This window comes from Anastrepha ludens, chromosome 5, assembly GCF_028408465.1.
Source record: "Anastrepha ludens isolate Willacy chromosome 5, idAnaLude1.1, whole genome shotgun sequence".
NCBI classification, from domain to species: Eukaryota; Metazoa; Arthropoda; class Insecta; order Diptera; family Tephritidae; genus Anastrepha; species Anastrepha ludens.
In genome coordinates, this window is record NC_071501.1 from 30,806,536 (window position 1) to 30,822,499 (window position 15,964).

At 33.5% G+C, this 15,964-nt stretch overlaps 1 protein-coding gene across 3 annotated transcripts in view; it reads left to right on the forward strand.

Moving 5' to 3' along the window:
- The window catches only part of LOC128864940 (uncharacterized), a 271,539-nt gene that overhangs the window by 169,292 nt on the left and 86,283 nt on the right, over window positions 1–15,964 (forward strand). For all 3 annotated transcript variants that reach the window (XM_054104726.1, XM_054104725.1, XM_054104727.1), the window contains one exon: window positions 253–400. In XM_054104726.1, the coding sequence (XP_053960701.1) occupies window positions 253–400 (148 nt within the window). The remainder of the gene's footprint in view (window positions 1–252; window positions 401–15,964) is intronic.

Consider the following 15,964-nt stretch of genomic DNA (forward strand, 5'->3'; position numbering starts at 1 on the left):
TCGTAGTCTATTAGTCTATTCGGGGGTCTCATATACATTTGACTAGCGCTCTCCTCCTTTCGGAAACTTTAAGATTTTAGCCGATTAAGTTATTCTATTAATAGTTATCAAGGAAATAAGAACTTTGAAGTGAGGGCATTGTTGTCCTTATTTTGAAATGTACTTTATGACTAAACTTACTATTTTAAATTTATTGAAGAATTATTTAATTTTAATATTTCCTTCTTTTTGTTTTCTTTTTGGTTTACCTAGATTCTGCCTGGCAACATCAATACATACAGTGAAGTGGAAAATTTACTGCAGCCGATAATTTTTGCGTCGAAGATTCGTATTTACCCATATGGACAATACGATCGGACGGTGTGTCTGCGCGCCGAGATTGTCGGCTGTCCGTGGGAAGGTGAGTAAGCCACGTATATTTCAATAAATATAAAACATTATTTTAAAACAACATCTAGGTGCGTCTTTTCCTAGATCCTTTATATATGGGTGAAAATATGTCTTAACTGCTTAAAATTTAATATTAAAAAAAAAAGATGAAACTTTTTGATGCCACTGGTTACGCAAGAAAGTGTATTTTCTCGTTAAAACTTTACCCGCTAGATGGCGTGGAGATCGAGATATTGCGAGAAATGTTAGATATTGGCGGACTTGGGATTATATCCTAGCATCTTAAAAAGTAATATTCTTGAAAGGATGGACCCGCTAGATGGCGCTGGCATAGAGATAAACCGAAAAATCGTATTAAGGCTTCGATTTTCATAGAGATCAAGCGAAAAGTCGTATTGACGCTTCGATTTCTGTTGTTTTTGTAGCAGCATGAGAATTCCCCATATAGAGTATTTGCGGGGAATGGTGCTGGAGTGACAAGTTCTTGGCTGAATGTAAATACGGGTCATTCCGGTAACGTAGAACCGAACGTTGTAAAAATTCTTCCATTTTATTCGAAATATTTTTGCAGAATATGAAGCTACTGTGGGATTGGGACAGTTATACGAATCATATTTATATCTCAAGTGGTGAAAACATAGATTTTATTTTGGAATGGGTCCTATAGACTTCTAAAAACTGCCATATTTTGGCGATTTCCATTAGCGCTTGACTTGATATATAATTTGAGGCGGGCAGGGTTAAGCAAATCTCTCGGGGCGGTTGAAGTAGCAGGAAATACAACTTTTGTGCCAGGACCTATCAACTTTGTGACATGGCTTTTGGCATAAAATACAGACAAAACAGAAATTTGAGAAAAAAAATTGCCTTTAATTTCAAAATTTCAATAGTAATAAGAAGTAATGTATAAATTTATTACTGTAGAGTGTTGGTAAACACATCAAACTTTTATAGCACAAAAAAACAGCACTCCAATCGGTTGAGTCATTCATCATTTGTTGCAGTTTGAAAACTAATTTTGTGATTTTTCAATACATTTTCGTTCACAGACACGCCTATTTTTTAAATCTGTGTAATTTATGTCACTAAGAACCTCGTGGATAAGATTAGCTTAAAGTACAAAAAAACTCTGTGTAAATCGGTGCATGCAGCGCATAGTTATTAGCTTACACACCAACATATTTCAGGACTTTCATTTATAAGATGTGGAGATTTAAGTTCTTTTGGAAAAATTTTAGTGGAACACACAAACATATTAATTAAATTGCATTTGTATGCATTTTACTTGAATTTATTTGAGTGTAGTTTAAATTTTCTGCATTCCGCATAGCCTTAAATAGTTTACCGCCAAAGAACTATGAGTGTACGGAGCACCCACCTCCCTTTGACCAATGCGACGAAATGGCGCCAATAATGCGAATTCGAGACAATAAACGCTATCAGAGGGCCCCTTTCGTGTACTTAATAAAATTGTAATTTAAGTCGTTAAGGGGCCGTAAGAGCAAACAGCAAAAAAACCGGAAAAAAAATACAACAAAGTACTTGAGTCAACAAAGGCAAAGGTTAGTTGATTGGATTGTGCTGTGTGGTGGCAACAACTAGCTGGTGGGAGGGCGGCGTCGGCGGTGGCATTTTCATATACATATGTATGTATGTGTGTGAGCAGCAAACATTCGTAGACGTGCAACGCACTCGCAAATCGCGTGCAGACAGCCAACGATGACGGCGACGCCCCAAACATGAATGAATGTATTTATTTTTTTGTGCCTTCATATGTCAATTTCTCGTTGGTTTTGTTGTTGTTGACAGCGATCTTTTTACAGTTGCCGACTGCTAGAAGACGAACGACGACGGCACCAATGTGATTGTTGCATGCAATTGTTGAGTAGCGGCAAAAACAAAAGCAGAAAAAAAAAATAATATGCCAATAACAAGGCTGGCTGTGTGTGTATGGCTGTGTGTGTGCGCGGCAAGAGACAACAATGCAGCAAAGGTAGATGAACAGAAGTGCTTAAAAATATTTCCGAAGCGCAAATTGTCGACAAACGAAGCGCAGCTGTGCACTTGCTACCAAAAAATAAACCAAAAAAAAAGGTACCATGAATGCGTGCATGTAACTGTCATAAGAGTGCAAATTTGCCAATGTCTAGCATGCTTCAAGGCGCAAAGTCTTTTTGTTTTTGCATATTTATATGGACTTTTGTTTGTATTTTTGAAAAATCATTGCAGTGTTAGAATAACACGGCAAAAAGTGAGCAAAGCTAACTGCCAAGCAGCGGATGAAAAACCACAAGTAATAATCAAAAAAGGGTTGAAAATTCATTATTCCTTTAATGGTAGCCTTTTTGTTTCAAGTGAAAGAAGCTAATCATATTTTTGAAAGAGCTACACTTTAGTGCCAAGGTGGGCGTAACTTGTTTCCGCAGTGATGACACAGAAAAACCATTTAACAAGCGACATGAAATATCGTTACATTTATTTGGCTGTGCAGAGTCAACCATTCCCCAAGATCGCCAAAATCATCGGGCACTCATACGAAAATATGCAACTGTACAAAACATATGGCAGCATTCAGCTCAGACACGCGTGAAAGGCAAAAATCAGTTTATACTTGTTGTTGCTGCAGTGAAAGCTAGCGGCGGCATGTGGCGGCATTTATTGCTATATTTTTTTTTTTTTGTTTATTTCTTCATGTCTGCCTATTTTTTGGGAGAGGGTTGCTAATGCAGTGGCAAATACACCCCTTTTCGGGCATATAAGCATGGTGTACTACATACATACATACATACACATACATACATACATGCATACATACATAAATACATACATACATACCTACATACAAACATGCACACATACATCGTCACATGCACTCATATGCTTGCGCTTCCATTCCTCCATTAAACAATTCTCTCTTCTTTTCATTGGAGTGGGTCAACTTATGTTGGGTCCGGAAATTACATTTGGGTGTGCAACATTTCGTATGCAAATTAATCAAGATAAAACGTTATTGTGCTTATTTTTTTTTTTTTTTGTATAAAATATTCATATGCATAGGTATGCCGTCTTTGTGATGAGTTACACATATTTGATATATGTGGAATCATTATTTTGAGTTCTACTTGCATATAAATGTAAATACAGGAAGTGACGAGTTAATGCGGACTACAGAGAGAATCCAAAATAACAGTAAAAAGAGTATCAAATACGTGGTGTGTCTATTACGTAACGAGACTGATGCTGCTTTTGAAATGGTACAGAAACCAGCGAGGGCCAGCTAGCAGTCTAGGATGAAGCTTTCGCTTTCGAGCCATCAGTACTAAGAACTTCTGTAAGCCTTTCAGAAACCACAGCCAAAGCGTTTGCTTGTGTTAGAGTTGTTTTTTGCCGGAAAAATGTTGAGTGGCTCATTCCGCATTTTATATCAACAGGTTTTTAGTCAATTGCAGCATTCCAGGCTTAGACTCCACGTCTTATTCGTCAGGTTTTGTGCCGTGGGCTTGATATCTGTCTCCTGTCGGTATTATTATTGATTTGATTTTAGTGTAATAAAAATACAACAACTACAATAGCAAAACATGCTAGCTACCAAGGCCTTCAGTGCTTTTTTAGCTTTTTTTAACATTATTTATTTTTAATCTCTATATCCAGATAAATTTCTTTAATTTTTTATATATTTTTTAATTTTTTTTATTTATATACTTTTCTAAATTTGTATATAGTTTTTTAATTTTTACATATATTTTATTAATTTTTAAATATATTTTTTTTAATTTTTATATACTTCTTCTAGTTTTTATACATTTTTTTATTTTTCTATACATTTTTTTTTAATTTTTATATATATTTTTAAATTTTTATATGTTTTTTTTTTGATTTTTATACCGTTTTTTTAATGTATATATATATTGTTTTAGTTTTTATATATATATTGTTAATATTTAGAGATATTTTTTTTATTTGTTATATTTTTTTTTTTAATTTTTATAATTTTTTTTTTAAATTATATACTTTTTTGCTTTCATTTTTATACATATTTCTTGAATTTGTACATACAATATATGTATATTTTTGTAATTTTAATTTATATATTTTTCTTTAATTTTTATATTTATTTTTTGAATTTTTATATATATTTTCTTTATTTTTATATATATTTTTTATTTTTATATATTTTTTGTTTAATTTTTATATATATTTTTAAATTTTTGTATATACCTTTACTTTATTTTTATATATATTTTTTATTTTTATATAGTGTTTCTTTGTTTTTATATATATTTTTTTAACGTTTATATATATTTTTTTTTTTTTTAAATTTTTATACATTTACTTTTTTAATTTTATATGTATTTTTTAATTTTAGTACGAATTTTTTTCATTCTTTTATAATTATTTATTTTTATTTTTTTATATTATATAATTCTATATTTGTCTAATTTATTATATTTGTACATATATTTTTAAGTTTTTATATATTTTTTCTATTTTCATGTGCATATATGTAAATTTAAATTTTTTTAATTTATATATACATATATATATATATTTATTAACTTTTATATACTTTTCTAAATTTGTATATAGTTTTTTAACTTTTATATATTTTTGTTAATTTTTAAATACATATTTTTATAAATTATATATTATTTTAAAATTTTTTAAACGCTTTTTAGCTTATTTAAATTAAAAAATTTTTTTTTTTCATGAAATGCCTATCGAAAAAAAACTCGGAGACTCCTCAATTGACTATGCTCTTATAAGTACAGTGTTCTATTTCTTAAACGGACACGTAAAGGAGAAAAGTGCCAAGCTTATGAGCAAAGTGTAAAATATATTATAGACAAGTTGTCCGCTCAAGAGAAAAAATCAAAAAAAAATGTTGTAAGGAGTTTTGGTATGTACTGAAAAAAGTGTCTGCTTATGGGAGGTGTTCATTAGGAGAGCGTATACTGAACTAAATGTTTATTCATGTTTTTAGTAGTTGGATATATTTTATACATTAGCGGTGCTGGCTTTTTACCCAGCTACCAAAGGCTTTAATGTTTGATGGCACATTTTTATTGTTTATTTTGGTTTAATATTTTTTGTGTGCTTTTTATTTTTGTTTATTTTTTTCTATTCTTTTTAGTTTTGTTTTGTGTATTCTCGTTAGTTTCGTGTTTTTTTTTTCAATTTTGAATTTAGTTTTGAATACATATATAAATATCTAAATACTTGAATATCATACAATAAATTTTTTATACTTTTTTTATATTTTATATTTTCCCATATTTAATTTTTTTTTGTTTTTAACTTTTATTTTTTATATTATTATTTTATTTTGATTTTATTTTTTAATTTTTTTTGTTTTAATATATTTTATATTATTATTTTATTTTTATTTTGATTTTATCTTTTAATTTTTTTTTAATTTCTTCTCTTATTTTTATTTTATTTTTAATATAAATTAAATAACTCATCTCAATGTTTCGAATCACTAGATACAGTTTCATTTTTTAATAGTCACACCACGTACGTGTACCTATATGCAATAAGGTTGTCAATCCCGGTATTAGTGGGTTAAAATTCCGGGTTTGTTGAGTCTAATTTTTTGCATAAGATGAATCACAAAATCATGGAATCAATAAAATCACTAATCCGAAGTAAAATCCCCTCAATTAACTCTCTAAAAAGTTCCGAAACACTAAATGGCCATTAAAACAAGCTGGGCACTTAACCAAAGCCGCTTAAAAAACTCTTTCAAAACTTGTTGAAACAAGCACCTCAAGTGCATATGCACAGCTTCTATGGTATGGAAAACAATGATGGAAGTAACTTAACGACTTTTTAAAAGAGTCAGAAGGCCGAAAACGCGATTTGCCTCATACAAAAAAATTATGAATATTCAGAAAGAAAAATTGTAAAAACTGGTAAAAATGTCGAGGTTCTTTATTCGAACACGAGCTGTAGGTACATAAAAGCAGGCACATGACTTCAAATTGTTGTTATCCACTTCCACTATCCTCCAATTTTTCCTTCTTCAATTATTTCCCCTTCTTACCGGATTCACTCATACGTAATAATCACATATCCCCTGCCTCTGACTCTTAATGCATTCTTTTAATATTTCTCCCAACTAAGTTTTTTCACGTGCAGCTTTTTGTGGTTTGTCTTATGAATTTTTTATTTACTAACTCGTAATTGTATTAGACTTTTTAGTTTATATTCAGAAAAAAGAAACATCACAGTGAAGGGTTGAAACTAAGTGTGCATATATGATTTTATTTTTATATGAATATTTCAGTGTTCATTTGTTGAAGCATTAGGGCATAAAGTTAATTAAAAAAGGAGGAAGGATTTTGCAATTAATGTTGATAATTTTTTTCATTATTAATGTACGAGAAATGGAAGGCTAGGAGAAGGAAGTTTAGATTGCTCTAAACAGTTTACTAGTGTATAAAAAATATTTTATTAGTGTATAAAATTTTTTTTATTTGAGTACTAAAAACATTTATTTTTGTACTAAATTTTTTTATTTGCTAAAAGTACTAAAAATATTTATTTGTGCACTAAAAATACTTATTTTTGTACTAAAAATATTTAATGTTCTAAACATCATTTACTGAAATTTAGTGGACTAAAAACTTAATTTTCCCAAACGGCTCTTCACCAATGGAAGATAAGGACAAGTAAATCTAGATTGCTCGGAACAGATGTGCTAAAAACACTTTGCAAGTGTATAGATAATTATTTTATTTGTGTACTAAAAATATTTATTTGTGACCAAAATTTTTTTTTATTAGTGTACTAAAAATGTTTTATTGGGTATAAAGCGTATACAAAATTATTTTATTTGTGTACTAAAAATAATTATTTGTGTAGAAATTTTTTTTCATTAGTGTACTAAAAATGTTTTATTTGTGTACTAAACATTTTTTATTTCTGTACTAAAAATATTTAATGTTCTAAAAATCTTGGCGGTGATTGGCCTTTCTATAGAGATAATCATCCAAAACTGAAGGCTTATAACGGACGAAGTTTCCCCACTGTAATTACTCTCATGCCATGGTAACACAACCTCAAAGTCCTGAAATCAATACAAACAAAAATTTGGAAAATTATTCCATTTTTACACAAAAGTTTATCGAAAAGTAATGAGATGGAGAATAGAAAATTTTCAGCCTAATATCTTAGAAAATTAGTCGAATCAATGCCTCACCAAATGAAGAATAAGCCGCCTATCACGAAATACAAGTTTTGAACATTTTTTTTTTTATTGTTTTAAGCAGAGTTGACTACCCGAGATTGACTTGCCCATTAATTTCGTACATCTGTGCTTAATTTGAATTTTTTAATAAATTTGTTTAATATTCCTAATACAACATTTTTCGCGTGAGGAAAATGTTTGCTATGTTGTCCGTTTTCTGCTTGGAGCCACTGCGTGCATAACAAAAAAGCATTTTATTAAGCTAAATCAATCGTAAAGGAGTACCAAAGTTCAGTCATCACAAAGTAATGGCACGTTTGTTTATTTGTATGTTCATATGTAGATATTTTCTGCATACTAGGAAATACTAGCTATCATTTTCGTTTATCATTTGGGCAATCAATTAACCTTTTTTGTTAAATGTCAGACAATTAAAATGAATATAATCGAACTAATGGATAAGAGAAGGTGGCAAATAAATCAAAATAATAAGTATCGGCCCTGTAGGAAAATCAATTACTAATGAACCGCTGCGCTACTAGTGAACACACCAGTGGCAAGCTTCATAGTAGCTGACTGTATAAAGTGGTGCTATGCTACTTTAAAAGCCTTTGAAATCGTTTGCATCTTTTCAAAAGTAATCCAGGAATGTAAGTTGAGGACTAACATCGTTGCTAGCTTCAATGAGGTTGCCCTTAAGTGGGCGCCCACACACTCTGATTTTCAAGGCAATGAACCAGCTGATGGATTAGCGAACTGTTGTACTTCGGAGCGTACCATTTTAGGGCCAATCATAGCGGAAACAGTCGGGAACATGGAAGTTTTCATTAATAAATCTCAAAAAAGAAGTAGCGAGCTGCGAGCCTTGACTGAACGGAGTAATGCCCATTGGACGGCATATGATCGCCATAGACATTATCGTTGAACCACGATGGACGTCTTGTTTGTAGGAAGGGGATAGTACAGAGCTTTCACCACACTTATATAGATGGTACATTTTTAAATCGGATAAATTGAATAAATAAAGCCCGTCAAGACACAGTTTGGGTCTTCAGTTCCAGTGTAAAATTTGTGCTGCTATATGGTTGCGAGTCCTGGGCCGCTAACATTTGTGTTTATCTGAAACTTAATACTTTTGTCAACTCTTTCCTGCACAAAGTCTTAAAAATCTGGTGGCCGCATAACATTTCCAATACAGCCTTATTGGAATCGACCAATGAACTCTCCATCGAGCTAACCGTCACACGCAGACGGCTTGGTTGTATAGGTCATACACTACACAAAGATGTCGGCGAGGTAGGATTGTCCTTTCTTGGTATCTGTAAGGTGCAAGCAGCTGTGGTGGACAAAAGACCTGTGGGCGACGTATTAAATGCCGATCTAAGAAACTCCAATACTGGGCAGTTTGTATAAGAGCAATGAATTTCGATCCATCTATCTTCCCCTATTCTTTTAAATTTTTTCTCTATGCAATGCGTGCTCTGGTAAAATAATCAGGAAGACCTGAGTGCTTGGAAAATTTCAAGCCATTCATAAGGAGGAAGACCTGAGTGCTTGGAAAATTTCAAGCCATCCACAATGCCATTCTATGCCATCACATTTAATTGCTTTTGAACTGAACTGCCAAGCGTCTAGGTAAAAGCGAACTGGTCCCCAACTTGTGAAGCAGTCTCTTTAATTTGTTTACACTAGCTTTTATTTTTCTCTAGGGTATACAATGTAGGGCGGGTCGATTTAAAAATCGCTCATTGCTCTGTGAAAATCGTATTCTAGGGATCAAAATAAGAAACTTTGTTGAAGGAACCATACCTCTAAAACGAATTCTGATGTCCCCCAATTTGGGTCGAACGAAAAATCCCACTTTGACCCATTTAGAGTGCTCCAATCGAGTCCAACTGTATGACCGACCCCCACTAACTTCGGACCACCCGACGATGGACTAACCGCTCCACCCATGCCAGTGGTACAGCCCCTCGAACTCCCCTGGGGCGTTCCCCATGCAATCATTTCAAAATATCACCATTTTTGGCCTTTACATGAGAAAAGAAACTAAAAAGTTCGACCCAAATTGGGGCACATCAGAATTCGTTTTAGAGGTATGGTTCCTTCGGCAAAGTTTCTTATTTTGATCCCTAGAATATGATTTTCACAGAGCAATGGGCGATTTTTTTGCCTCCCCACAAATCGACCCGGCCTAGTATAGGTACATCAATATTTTACTTGCACAAATACCAAAATCTTTTTTTATAACCTCATACTTCTTCTTTTTGTTGAATGACGCAATAACCGCTTAAGCGATATTGGCCGAGTTTAACAAAGCGCACCCAGAGAATGCTCTTCTCTTCCTCTGTCACCACCAGCTGGTACCACATCGAATACTTTCAGAGCCGGAGCCGTAGCCGGTTTGTATTCATTCGAACGACATAGCACAGCTAACGAAGTCTCTGTATCTTTATTCATACTTTATTATAAAATGCATTTTTTTTTATAAATTAGAATTTCAATTTCGACACACCTTAATCGCAAAAACTCTTCAAGACCACCAGCTCGTTATGAATGAAATTTCCTCAGCTTCCTGTATTTTTGGTTGTCCCATTAAAGAAATTTTCTGTTATTTTATTTTTTAGCTAAAGAACAGATTTTCTTTTGTCTCCTTTTTTTAAGACGGAGTAAAAGTATGGAATTCGAACTATGGTCGAATGGTACCGAAAAAAATGCTTTCTAAGTAGCTACTGGGTATTTAAATTATGCAAAATGCTAGTTTTACTTTACTTGGAATACATTTCCAACTTTATGTATCAGGAAAACAAAACTGCATGAATGCCTGCAAACTGTACTGAATGCCTTTTTTACTATCAGTTTTTAGATTACTTGGCAAATGCCTCATAATACTTTTTATCTTGCTGGTGTGTCTACAGACAGTAAGTCCTAAAATGTCTTCACGAATATTGTCATTCCTGGAAATCTACCTTCCGCTTGTTTGAAGTATTTCAGGCTTTTTTTTAGTTCAAGCGAGACATTCACAAATTTTATTTTAAAAAAATGGCAATTTTGACTCCATCGATTGGTGCCGGTTAGGTAACCCAAGACCAAATTGTTGTAAGTTCTATTTACTTTACAGTTTACTGTCCTATGTACTAAGGGAGTATTAAAAAGTTAAATTCGCCTGCCTTATAGAGCCAATTTATACGGTGACTGTTTACGCTGGGTGGAAAGTCATGCGAGTCGAGTTTGGTGGCCAAAAGTGTAGAAAAGTTAACGGGATGGGCATGTCCGCACGGTGAGCGAAATCGAGGGGTTCTCTTTGGCATTCATCATTTTCATATTTTTATTCAAGTTCAATTTGGGCACCCGCTCAACGAACGAATGACCAAAGAAAATTATTCACTTAAACCTCAAAAACACGCAATGAAAGCCGCAAACTAAAAATCATTTTGTAAATGCCTGGTGATTTTTGAAGACTTCTTCAAAAGGTAATATGCAAAAAATCCAAGGTGAAAAGTCATTGTATAAATTGAAAGTCCGTCCTTACTTCATTGTTAGTTTACCCATTTAGATCTTTGCTAACTCTAAGATTTCTCTTTCAAATATCTACTATCCGAAGAAGACTAGTCCAATTCCCTTAACTCAGTTTAGGATAAATTGGATACTGATATAAACAAGTCGTCCACGAAAGCGTAACAAAAAAATTCTCGAAGTTAGGTGATTTACCTACGACATGGACCACACTTTTGTTTGGATAAATCTTATGCTGCAAACAGTCACCGACGTAAACGCAGTCCCCTGTCAGCTGTTACGATCAAACTAATGAGAGCCTCATGTAAATGGGAAATTACTTCCCTTCCGTATCATAGATTTTATCGCAGAATTTTTGAAAATTCCCATATAACCGTGTCAGCTGATTGATCTCTCACCACTCAGTGTCGCCAAACAGTATGTACATTTCGAAATCATTTACAAAATAAACTTGGAAAAATTTAAATTTTTGTTAAAATAACTTAAAACCAATGTTGAATAAAGTTAATTATAAATAAATGAACTATTTGCATTTGTTGGTTTTTGGCTTTGGTTTATTAAACAATGAAAAATTGTAACTGATAACGCGGATGTGTAAAAGAGTGTGTAATCAAAAATATCAAGTTACAGCCAAACACAAGCACACACAAACCGATGCATTGTGTAAATATGTAACTAAAAGAACGCAGCCGCTCTCTACGGGACGAGTTTTGCTCAATTTTGTGCTCTCTAGGGGCTGCGGTAAGGACTACGATACGTGGGTTACTGTTTGCAACATTACGCTTTCAGCGGCGCTGCTCCTGTTTGCTTATATGGAATACGCAAAGATTATGAAGCCTACATCTTTAACGTTTAAGCTTTCTCGCAGTGAAGGATTGATCAAAGTCAAGAAATTTCTAACAAAAATGAAAGAAATTTTGAAAAAAAATTCATGTTTTTAATCAGAATTTTTGGAGTTAAAAATTTCGAGTATGCAGTTGTATAGCCTATTCAATTTTGATATAACAAAATGCAAATTTAAGTGGTTAAAAAATCGAATTAATTTTTGACAATTTTTTAATGCTGGCTGTCTGGTGCATTTTCTTCATACAGCGAATGCGCGACATAATTTTTACTTGGTGGAAGTCAACAAAAAAAAAATGTCAAAAATCAGCGCGATTTTTGAGCCAGTTAAAACTTGCACTTTATTATAATAGAATTCTATGACCTACAAAACTGTATACTCGAAACTTTTTTTAAAAATTCTTATTAACAAATATGAAATGTTGAATGAAATTTTTTGAATTTGGCTTAACTTTTTTGAGAAAAAAGTTTCAAACTTGAATTTATATGGACTTTGTAGTAGAATTAAACATATTTTCATAAAAAACAAATAAATTGTAAAAATTTTGCAATGAGTAAGCATATACGAATATTACGTTCACCTCTACATTATAGCATTTCTCAGGCATTGCCTTGGCTACATAGATACAATACAACAAAAATAACTTCAACATAGCAAATGAAGTACCAAAAATTTAAAATTAAAATCTTTCAAAATGCAATCATTAATCACAGCTCACAATCAGTTCACATTTTAAGCCACGTTTATTGTACTTGCCAGCACAAACAATAATCAACAAATCGCAAGCAATGCAAGCGCCGCATGACAAATGAAGCAACAATAAGCTAAACAACAAAGCAAGTACAATAACAACAGTTGTAAACAACATTAAAGCGACGTAAAGTGCAGCTTAGCTGAACGTCACCAAGCAAAGCGAAGATGTATGCATGGACACACGATACGTGCAATGATGCACGCATATACAGTGGTGGGTAGAAAAATAGCATAGGTGCTTGCATAAATCTTTTAAGTCCATTGCTTATGCAACCACAGAGAGCTAATAGTTGGGAGAAAAATAGAATCTGTCACCAACCATTTCTGTTTGAAAAAAAAAAAAATAGATTTTCTTGAAGGGTTATTCAGCATAACACTTTAAAATACATTTACTCCTGAAGAATTTCAGGCTAAGAATATTTTCCATTAGCCAACACTTTCCTCTTTCGTTTGCTACCCATATTTCTACACTTCGAGAAATTTCAAAATCTGAAACTAGAACTCCATACCAAGCATCCCAGGCGGTATGGCCTACAGCTCCTTAAGTTAAAATGTTTACCTAAGGAGTGAGCACACTTGGAGGAAGAAAACGAATGCATCCTTTGTGATACCATTGTGAGGGAAGTAAGCTGGAGGAAGACCGATGGAACGAAAGGAGAATGCGAAGAAAGGTCAGGTTAGGAAGATGGGTTTAGTGTGTGTGAATTAAGAACGATGACTGTGCTGCGGGTGCGTCAACCGCTTTTTGGTGCTGATGAAGTTCATTCGAATTTTAATGCCAAGGTCTGCTATATATCAGCAGGCGTAGCAACGAAGTAAGAGGCAAGCTGCATATATCTCAAGTAAGGAGAAGGCGTTGAGATGATTCCACTTCATCTTCCATACAGTTGACGCAAAAGTGCTACTCGAGGTAATTCCAAGTCTCACAGCATGCACACCTCGCGCATAGTGGCCTGTGAGAAAACCCACGATGTTCGAGAGCTGAGATTTTATTAAACTCAGAAGCGTACTCGAGCGCTCCCGATCCATACGTGGTCAGAAGGATTTCGCGACCTTACAAGTTTTTATACTTGCCCAAGGCTCGCTGAGTTGGCACGAAAGTCCGTCTTTCCAGGAGCATACCGCAGGTGGTCCTCTCCCTTCGCGGGGAAATCACTCACATGTCCCTTTTCTTGCCAGCTCATCCGCCTTAGAGTTTCCTGCAATGTCGCTGTGACCAGGAACCCAGATGAGATTTATGTCAAAGAACTCGGATGTAATCGAAAGTGACGCCAGGCATTCCTTGACCAGTTTCGAAAGCATCATCATTGACCCTAGGGTCCCAATTGCCCTTTCAGAGCCTTATTCAGCTATTAGGTTTCTCTGCTGAATAAGTACGGAGTTCAAGCTTTAATGATTCCTTACTTGCTTAGTTCCTATCAAACTTTAAAGAATACCAACAAAAAAAAAATTTAAATGCTTGTGAGGAACAGAAAACGAGGTACGATTCCATAATCTGCCACTTTTCGTATTTAATCCTCTCTGAATTCTTTATCAGCTAATTGGTTATTCTATTGCTCACTACCCTTTCGTATATAATTTTCCTTAACGGCAGAGTAGCGTAAGTCGAATGTTTGCTAGAAAAATACCTTAAAAAAACCTGCCATTTCTTTCAACACCACTGTAGCTGTCCAAGTTGGCTTGTGCACTGCACACACGCGCGGGTCGCTTTTTATTGCCTGATTGCTGCTGAGTGCTGGCCACATTTAACGTTTGGCTTATCGCCGTCAATGCGTTTCATGCTCTCCGTACAACTACTTACGATTATGATATGTTGTTGTAGTTATTAGCTTGTTGTTTAGTTTTTGTTGACCATCGCTAGCTGCAGGTCGAGGTCGAAAGTTGAAGCGTGAAAAAGCTTTTAATATGTTAAGAGGTGAAAAATTTTGAAAAAAAAAAAAACCAAAAAATAAATAAATTGTTGGCTCGCGCTTATCGCTGCATATAAAAGTATGCATTCGCTGCAACAACAAAAAACACAACTCTAGCGCGAAAGAATAATGTGTCCATTTGAACTTGCCTGTGCGCCTGGGTGCGCCTCGCAAGGCTGGCAGACAGCGCCAGCCGAAACTCCTTGCCTTTTATATAATAATTTTTTTTGTTCATTTAATTTTTTTTTGTTTTCCTTCATCCCCTTGTCACTTTGCATATCTTAGTAAATTCTCACATTATTCTTTTTTCTGAATTTTTTGTGGTTGGCGCTCTTTTGCCCTCCACATACAAAAATTTTCTTTGTCTTACTTTTGTTTCTTTGGCGCTGCAATTGCATGCCACAAGGCGCTGAAGTGGCTTTGCATGTTGACCTTAGTTATTTATTGTAACCCGCAAATGTATTAGCTATTTTTCCTCGTTTTTCGTTTTTTGCTTTTACAGCACATTTTTAACGATAATGTTTTCATAACGCTTTATGAACTATTTTAATACAGGGTGCGGCTGACTTTTTTTAATGATTTTTGCGTGCATAGATAATTAGTTTTTTCTTCTACAATTTCAGCAGTTAACTATTTTTCTAATGCTTGCAAGGAGATCCATTTTTCGCAGACCATTTCTTTGCCTTGAGGGGTGGATGTACTCTAAAAAAAAAGGAAAATATAAAATTTTTTTTAATGAAAAGAAGATGAAAAAACATTTTAAATAAAAAAGTTAAACAAATACAAATAAATATAAAAAAATTTATTTTTTTAACTTTTAATTAAAAAAATATTAATATAATAATATTCAAAGAAAAATAGAAAAAAATTACAAAAAAAAAATAAAAAAATAAATAAATAAAAACCATATGAATAAAAAATACAAAGAAAAAAATTAAAAAAGTTTTTTTTTTTTTTTTATTTTACTTTTTATTTGTTTATTGAATCTGCCTTTTCAAAGGCCTCACAATAAGTATTCAAATCTTAGTACTAAAAGACAAATTTTTTTTTTTATCTCATTTTCTACAATAAATAATTATCAAATGGCCCTCTACTCATCGGGGTGGTAGGTCATTTCTTCGAAGCCTGGTCGTATGTTGTGTACTCAGGAGTTCGAACGGGTTCGGGTGATCTTGCAATTTCAACTGATAGTTTTCACGAACTTTTTTGAATACTTCCTTCACCATCGGTACATCTAGGTCCCTATGGATGTTGTCGTTTCTTATATACCACGGCGCTCCAGTTATGGTTCTTAAAATTTTCGACTGTGCTCTCTGTATAAGATCGATACTGGAACTACTGGCCGTTCCCCACAATTGGATT